The following is a 9,506-nucleotide window of genomic DNA, read 5'->3' as shown; positions in this document are numbered from 1 at the left end:
ACGCGCTCGAGCCGAAAATTATAAATTTCAACACTCTACACCTACCGAACCTTAAAAGTAACTGGTAAATGTTTCTTTGTATGAAAGTGATGAGATTGATTTTATTTAGACTTTATGCAGCTCTCCTTGTAATATGTTAATGTATTAGCTCGTTCGGAAAGTCATTTCGTTTTCTCCTTTGTTGAAGAAACAATTCAATTCAATTTGATTTCTATTTCTTGCAATCGATATAGTAAATTTTTATTTTGCAGAAAGATCCGCAGTCTATCCGTGACACACCATCGGGTGGCCCGGTGGCCCGAGAGTGGCTCGACTTCGTCGAGCGCGTTCAGACGTCAGACAGAAGCGGACAAGTTCGTGCGAACGCAGAATTGAATCTCGAGTACCGCGAAAACTCGCTCGCCCGAACTTGTCCGATTCTTTCCGAACCCGCCCGACGAGATCGAGACACTCCCGGGCAGCTCGAAACCCCTTGGCAGACCGATGCACTCGGGTAGCTTGAAACGCGCTCGAGCCGAAAATTATAAATTTCAACACTCTACACCTACCGAACCTTAAAAGTAACTGGTAAATGTTTCTTTGTATGAAAGTGATGAGATTGATTTTATTTAGACTTTATGCAGCTCTCCTTGTAATATGTTAATGTATTAGCTCGTTCGGAAAGTCATTTCGTTTTCTCCTTTGTTGAAGAAACAATTCAATTCAATTTGATTTCTATTTCTTGCAATCGATATAGTAAATTTTTATTTTGCAGAAAGATCCGCAGTCTATCCGTGACACACCATCGGGTGGCCCGGTGGCCCGAGAGTGGCTCGACTTCGTCGAGCGCGTTCAGACGTCAGACAGAAGCGGACAAGTTCGTGCGAACGCAGAATTGAATCTCGAGTAGCGCGAAAACTCGCTCGCCCGAACTTGTCCGATTCTTTCCGAACCCGCCCGACGAGATCGAGACACTCCCGGGCAGCTCGGAACCCCTTGGCAGACCGATGCACTCGGGTAGCTTGAAACGCGCTCGAGCCGAAAATTATAAATTTCAACACTCTACACCTACCGAACCTTAAAAGTAACTGGTAAATGTTTCTTTGTATGAAAGTGATGAAATTGATTTTATTTAGACTTTATGCAGCTCTCCTTGTAATATGTTAATGTATTAGCTCGTTCGGAAAGTCATTTCGTTTTCTCCTTTGTTGAAGAAACAATTCAATTCAATTTGATTTCTATTTCTTGCAATCGATATAGTAAATTTTTATTTTGCAGAAAGATCCGCAGTCTATCCGTGACACACCATCGGGTGGCCCGGTGGCCCGAGAGTGGCTCGACTTCGTCGAGCGCGTTCAGACGTCAGACAGAAGCGGACAAGTTCGTGCGAACGCAGAATTGAATCTCGAGTAGCGCGAAAACTCGCTCGCCCGAACTTGTCCGATTCTTTCCGAACCCGCCCGACGAGATCGAGACACTCCCGGGCAGCTCGAAACCCCTTGGCAGCCCGATGCACTCGGGTAGCTTGAAACGCGCTCGAGCCGAAAATTATAAATGTCAACACTCTACACCTACCGAACCTTAAAAGTAACTGGTAAATGTTTCTTTGTATGAAAGTGATGAGATTGATTTTATTTAGACTTTATGCAGCTCTCCTTGTAATATGTTAATGTATTAGCTCGTTCGGAAAGTCATTTCGTTTTCTCCTTTGTTGAAGAAACAATTCAATTCAATTTGATTTCTATTTCTTGCAATCGATATAGTAAATTTTTATTTTGCAGAAAGATCCGCAGTCTATCCGTGACACACCATCGGGTGGCCCGGTGGCCCGAGAGTGGCTCGACTTCGTCGAGCGCGTTCAGACGTCAGACAGAAGCGGACAAGTTCGTGCGAACGCAGAATTGAATCTCGAGTAGCGCGAAAACTCGCTCGCCCGAACTTGTCCGATTCTTTCCGAACCCGCCCGACGAGATCGAGACACTCCCGGGCAGCTCGAAACCCCTTGGCAGACCGATGCACTCGGGTAGCTTGAAACGCGCTCGAGCCGAAAATTATAAATTTCAACACTCTACACCTACCGAACCTTAAAAGTAACTGGTAAATGTTTCTTTGTATGAAAGTGATGAGATTGATTTTATTTAGACTTTATGCAGCTCTCCTTGTAATATGTTAATGTATTAGCTCGTTCGGAAAGTCATTTCGTTTTCTCCTTTGTTGAAGAAACAATTCAATTCAATTTGATTTCTATTTCTTGCAATCGATATAGTAAATTTTTATTTTGCAGAAAGATCCGCAGTCTATCCGTGACACACCATCGGGTGGCCCGGTGGCCCGAGAGTGGCTCGACTTCGTCGAGCGCGTTCAGACGTCAGACAGAAGCGGACAAGTTCGTGCGAACGCAGAATTGAATCTCGAGTAGCGCGAAAACTCGCTCGCCCGAACTTGTCCGATTCTTTCCGAACCCGCCCGACGAGATCGAGACACTCCCGGGCAGCTCGAAACCCCTTGGCAGACCGATGCACTCGGGTAGCTTGAAACGCGCTCGAGCCGAAAATTATAAATTTCAACACTCTACACCTACCGAACCTTAAAAGTAACTGGTAAATGTTTCTTTGTATGAAAGTGATGAGATTGATTTTATTTAGACTTTATGCAGCTCTCCTTGTAATATGTTATAATGTATTGGCTCGTTCGGAAAGTCATTTCGTTTTCTCCTTTGCTGAAGAAACAATTCAATTCAATTTGATTTCTATTTCTTGCAATCGATATAGTAAATTTTTATTTTGCAGAAAGATCCGCAGACTATCCGTGACACACCATCGGGTGGCCTGGTGGCCCGAGAGTGGCTCGACTTCGTCGAGCGCGTTCAGACGTCAGACAGAAGCGGACAAGTTCGTGCGAACTGGTGCGAACGCAGAATTGAATCTCGAGTAGCGCGGAAACTCGCTCGCCCGAACTTGTCCGATTCTTTCCGAACCCGCCCGACGAGATCGAGACACTCCCGGGCAGCCCGATGCACTCGGGTAGCTGGAAACGCGCTCGAGCCGAAAATTATAAATTAAGTTTCTTTTCCCTTCTACGACACATTTTTTTTTGCACGAAGACGTTTCAACCCTCTACACCTACCGAACCTTAAAAGTAACTGGTAAATGTTTCTTTGTATGAAAATGATGAGATTGATTTTATTTAGACTTTATGCAGCTCTCCTATTGTAATATGTTAATGTATTAGGTCGTTCGGAAAGTCATTTCGTTTTCTCCTTTGCTGAAGAAATAATTCAATTCAATTTAGTTTCTATTTCCTGTAATCGACGCTGACATTTTTTATTTTGCAGAAAGATCCGCAGTCTAGTAATGACAAACGGAAGCATTGCCATCCCTACACGATAAACAAAATTACTTTCCGAACGACCTGATAGTATGTAGTATGTAATTTAAATAAAAATATTAATTTTTGTCAGTAAAAAGAAAGACTGCTGCTGCTGCTGCTACACATTTGTACAATAGACATTTACTTTACCGACATCTTAATGTGGAAGATCCACATCAGCGCGACCAGCTCTGTAAGTCTGTATCACCTTACCGGGGCGAGAGACCCCCTGCTCCCTAGTACAAGGCCTGTACGTGCCTGTATGGCGCTGCGTACGGCATTCGAAACTTTGGCGCGACTGTGTTGCCCTCTTACGGTGAGGCAAAATCCCCCACCGTTTTCCGTGCAGCCTCGCGGCAGCAGGGATCCAAAACGCGACATTGCTGCCCGGTGCAGCCCTGGTTGTCTGGGGTATTTATTTATTACGATACAGATTTATTCGTTACTAATAAATAATTTTTCTCCAAATAATATCGTTACTCGTGATTCAGGAATAAATTCTTACATTATTCTTTGTACGATAATCAAAATAAAATTTGCCCAACATTGCCTATACACATCATATAATTATAGTATAACAAACTAAAATAACATACTTTGGTAATGTATATTATACTTACGGTATCCATGTATACAATGTGAATAATATAAAGTTGTGCAATTGGTGGTTTAGGAGGTAAAACCTTGAATAGAAATAAAATGCAAATTGTATAGAATTGAATAGAAATAAAATATAATATATGTATATACATCTTTTCCATTATTTCGTATTAAAAGAATATTTGTATCACATTATGTCCCCCTTCATATGAAACAACTTTCGGAAGAACATTTTTTAACATTTTCTGTTCCTTCTAAGAAATTAAAAACAGTCCAACTATTATATAATTCGTTGATACATAATACATATATACATTCAGTATTATGTCTATACTACATATTATATGAATACCAGGTATTTCGTTTATCTCATCCATTTTAATGTCTTCATTACTTTTACAAATAACAAAATATACAAAACAATAGTTGTTTTCATTTTCATGTTTTTTTCCGTCAAGAAAATTTTTTTCAAGTTTTAAAGTTTATCGACGATTTTTTTTGTAACAGCGACACATTTTTACTAGTGTAGCTGATTTAAAAAAATGGATTTTAAACACGTATGTTGATCTTGAAATGACCAGACAATTCATAATAATTTGAAGGACTAATAAATTTAATATTTTCTTGTCTGACCAATATCTTTGTTATCTTACAAGAAGCGGTCGTTGCCTGTCCAAGTAGCGTAAGTTCAGGGTAATGAAATACCGTGCTGGAAGTAAGGATGCTACATCTGGTCAGCAGTCGCTCGAAAAATATTTGACTTGGAACATAATTAATAAAGTAAATCTCTATAGAAATATTTTCTTTGTCTTGAGAGTAATAGAGGTCATATCAAGTGTATTTCTTGATAGCCTCATTCAAATTATCATGAATTTTCGGCACAGAGGCATTCCAATATCAACACATTTATACTCATTTATTAGTGAAAAATCGTCGATTACTTCAAAAAGTTGAAAAAACACGAATCGCACAATTTGCTAATTCTTTTACAAGTTACTTCTCAGTGTAATAAACATTTGGATTTGCAAAAACAACAGCAATATTAGAGTAGACAAAATCCTAGAAATACCTTATATATTAATAATAATATACACTATACACACTTTAAACACTGACATAATGTTGTGTGTTTGTCTTATGTGTCTATACATACACATATATTATACAAGGTGTAACAGAATATGTGAGACCCACTTCAGAAACTGATTGTACGTCTAAAACAATGAAAAAAATTCATATAAACATATGCTTGATCTATCTTTGTTTACGAGATATAACGGATTTTGTAAAAAGAGCAAACTCTCTCTGTCCATAAACTGCACAGTAAACCGGTATATCTCATAAGCAAGAATTCACGCAAGCTTCAGACTACAATAAGCTTCTCAACAAATTCGGCAAACACCAGGAGTCTTTCAGACTCTCTTACCCTCTTCATCCTTTATTACTATTTTAGTAATGTTATCCATGATAGAATGAGTCTCAATGCAGTCATTTATGGCGATTAAATTAGGCGCAACTTGTGGATAGCTTTTTTGTCTTTCTCGGAAAAGTACAGCTTTTATACTGTTATATGATAATGTGCTTGCAGCAATAGGATACCTACACAAAAAAAGAATTTTATTTAGTTTTCTGATAATTTTTAAATCTATTTCATATTGTTCAAAGTTTCTTTCAAAAATATGGTACAATAATTACTGTCTACAGATGTCATCGAAGATTTTTTTTAATGGGATCAATGTCTCCCGACATAGTTGAAGCATATCACTTTTCATTTTCTCCCGCTGGATTGTATGAAACAATTTAGAATGATTGTGGGATTTTAATAGCGTAATAGTCCCATCGCTGAGAACCATCACAGCCCCACAACATCGTGTGGTGCGTCGTGTGTTGCAACGATAAATATTTTCACTGCGATGATCTTTATTGTACACGTAATCATTGTGTACAAAGAAAAAAGAACCTTTCACTTTACCTGCGATTTTTTCCATCTATTAACAGTATGATTACTTTGAGAGAAACAAAATATTATCGGCAATACAATGAATTTTAAACAGCCATAATTCAACATATGTAAAAAAATTGGTAAAACATTGACGACACGGTAAAATTACGATTACACATTTTATAGAATGAATATGAAAATACGATCATTACCTTGAATATAATTGATTCTAACAATATTGTATTGTAATATTCGTTAGCTACGCGTTGCGTGCGTCAGATGAAATAACAAATGGTGGTCGCTGACTAAACAAATGATTCTGAAGAACATAAAAATGAAAATATGGTCGATGATATTATCGCTGACATAGATAGAAACTTTCCGTAAAATTAGTTCTAACAAGGAATGTTGTTAAAAATTTGTTTGAATGCTGCACCGCGCGATACACAGCATACGACGACCGAACACAGCAGGTTGGATCCTGACATTTTACTATAACTCTTGAACCATCAGAGATATCGGGATGAAATTTGCACTAAAATTTATTAAAAAATGTTTCTTATCTACTGATAATTATTATTTATTCTCCATATTATGAATATTTCAAATCATACAAAGAATAGAAAGTTAAATTATCAATGCTTTTTACCGTTAGAACATTGTCATTGCAATAATCAGGATCTGACCGTGTGTTCCAATTAAAATAGTTCAGCTAGTAATTCTGTTTCGTACACCACATGTAAAAGAAAAATATAAAAAATCACAAAGTATCGTATTCATTACTCAGAAAAATTATTATATTTTATAGGCAAAAAATACTTATCTAAATTATCTTTTTCACACAGAATTATTCAGGAGCTGTGAAAGCAATTCTACATATTCGTGTAATTTTTCAGTCCTTCGCTCTTCGTTGTCACTATTTTAATTCGCAATCACATTAATTTCAAAAATTTAATAATCTACGAATTCCGTTGCATGTCTTATATTTACATTTAATTGATGTACTCTTCTTTCATAAACTTATATATTTTAACAGAACTGTTTAGAGTTGAGATTACTATATTCCCATTTTTTATTGTTATAGAAACTTATGTACGTATCTACATATTATAATTCTACAAATACATTTGAATTCTACCCAGCACTGCTTATTTAATCTTTCCTTTAATTATTACATACATGCTTTCTTACTTTCTATATCTACTTACTTTCCTTTACTTATTTCATACATTGGCACGCACAAATTACGGAGCGTTTATGATAATTTAAAATACAAGAATTAAAACTCAACCGCAAGGTTTACTTCTCACATTATATTATGTAGTTAAAATGACAAGTAAAAGGGATTATATATCTATATCAAAGAAGGTACATCTGATTGGGGAAATTCAGTATACATTTACAGTTATCATTCTAAACGCTGCTGTGACATTACACGCTGATTAACTGGTTTAAAAAAGATTGTATAAAGCACGATCATATATGTCGCGTATAAACTTCAATTATTAATGCTTTCTATCTAAGAATATAATGGTTTTCAAGATCACAAGCTACATATTACTCACCGTGAGAACATTATCCTTGCAATAATCAGGATATGACCGTGCGTTCCAATTAAAATAGTTCAGCTAGTAGATATGCTTCGTACACCACATGTAAAAGAAAAATATAAAAAATCACAAAGTATCGTATTCATTACTCAGAAAAATGATAATATTTTATAGGCAAAAAATACTTATCTAAATTATCTTTTTCACACAGAATTATTCGGGAGCTGTGAAATCAATTCTATACATTCGTGTAATTTTTCAGTCCTTCGCTCTTCGTTGTCAATATTTTAATTCACAATCACATTAATATTAAAAATCGAACAATCTACTCATTTTTCCGTGGCACGTGTTATATCTACATATAATTAATGTACTCTTCCTGCACAAATTTACTATCGAAACCATATATCGAGTAAAAACATTATAACCTAAAATTTATTGCACACTCCAAAAACCATTCATTTCTACACTTCAAACATTAATTGGTCCCGGTACATGCGACAGACCCATCACAAGAATTCCTAAACATATACATTTGGCACTTCAGATCAAACACAGATAACACGACATTATGACAACTTGGTTGCAATTCCACGTATGTCAAACTTACAAAGACCAATGCTTACACCACATTCGAAATCCACGAACCAGATTGTTTACTTTATAAACAAGTATTTATAAATGAAAAAAAAAACAGAACTGTTAAGAGTCGAGTTTTCAATATTCCCATTTTTTATTGTTATAGAAACTTATGTACGTATCTACATATTATAATTCTACAAATATATTTGAATTCTACCCAGCACTGCTTATTTAATCTTTCCTTTAATTATTACATACATGCTTTCTTACTTTCTATATCTACTTACTTTCCTTTACTTATTTCATACATTGGCACGCACAAATTACGGAGCGGTTATGATAATTTAAAATACAAGAATTAAAACTCAACCGCAAGGTTTACTTCTCACATTATATTATGTAGTTAAAATGACAAGTAAAAGGGATTATGTATCTATATCAAAGAAGGTACATCTGATTGGGGAAATTCAGTATACATTTACAATTATCATTCTAAACGCTGCTGTGACCTTACACGCTGATTAACTGGTTTAAAACAGATTATATAAAGCACGATCATATATGTCGCGTATAAACTTCAATTATTAATGCTTTCTATCTAAGAATATAATGGTTTTCAAGATCACAAGTTACATATTACTCACCGTGAGAACATTATCCTTGCAATAATCAGGATCTGACCATGCGTTTCAATTAAAATAGTTCAGCTAGTAGATATGCTTCGTACACCACATGTAAAAGAAAAATATAAAAAATCACAAAGTATCGTATTCATTACTCAGAAAAATGATAATATTTTATAGGCAAAAAATACTTATCTAAATTATCTTTTTCACACAGAATTATTCGGGAGCTGTGAAATCAATTCTATACATTCGTGTAATTTTTCAGTCCTTCGCTCTTCGTTGTCAATATTTTAATTCACAATCACATTAATATTAAAAATCGAATAATCTACTACTAACTGCACAAATTTTATCTCTTAATACAGACACTATTGAAACCATATTTCGAGTAAAAACATTATAACCTAAAATTTATTGCACACACCAAAAACCATTAATTTCTACACTTCAAAAATTAATTCGTCTAGGTGTATCTGGCAGATCCTTCACAAGAATACATAAACCTAGATTTGCACTTCCATCATTTCCATCTGCCATCGGCCGCATTTCCATCTGCGTTCAAAATTACAGTAAGCAATTGAGTGCTGCTGCTGGATGGATGACCGTCAGTGGTGGGGTGCGGTGTGTAGGTATATTAGGAGTTATCACAAAGTGGAGAAAGATATTTGCGAAGAACTGTTTATATCACACTGAGGGGTGGATTGAGACAGTGTTTCCAATCAATAAAGTGCGAAGATAGCAGTAGGAGGTAAGGAGATATCTCTCATTGTCAGTAAAAGATATAACCTATACTCCTGATCCACGAAAAAGGCGGTAAACCGTCCCGCCACCTGGCGGGGCGCACTCACACTCATAGAT

The 9,506-nt window shown here is 36.2% G+C and overlaps 1 protein-coding gene across 1 annotated transcript; it reads right to left on the bottom strand.

Annotated features, from left to right (window-relative positions):
* Positions 1 to 2,665: 2,665 nt before the first annotated feature.
* Positions 2,666 to 7,706, bottom strand: LOC143217565 (uncharacterized). Its single transcript, XM_076441975.1, has 4 exons — positions 6,103 to 7,706; positions 5,644 to 5,936; positions 5,375 to 5,547; positions 2,666 to 5,162 (listed from the first exon to the last, which is right to left on the bottom strand). The coding sequence occupies exons 2-4, from the start codon at positions 5,934 to 5,936 to the stop codon at positions 5,092 to 5,094; spliced, it is 537 nt and encodes a 178-aa protein (XP_076298090.1). The 5' UTR covers positions 6,103 to 7,706; the 3' UTR covers positions 2,666 to 5,091.
* Positions 7,707 to 9,506: the final 1,800 nt, after the last annotated feature.

The sequence above is a fragment of the Lasioglossum baleicum genome, chromosome 17 (assembly GCF_051020765.1).
Source record: "Lasioglossum baleicum chromosome 17, iyLasBale1, whole genome shotgun sequence".
NCBI lineage: Eukaryota > Metazoa > Arthropoda > Insecta > Hymenoptera > Halictidae > Lasioglossum > Lasioglossum baleicum.
The sequence above is the reverse complement of the archived record's forward strand: the minus strand, read 5'-3'. Positions and strand labels throughout refer to the sequence as shown.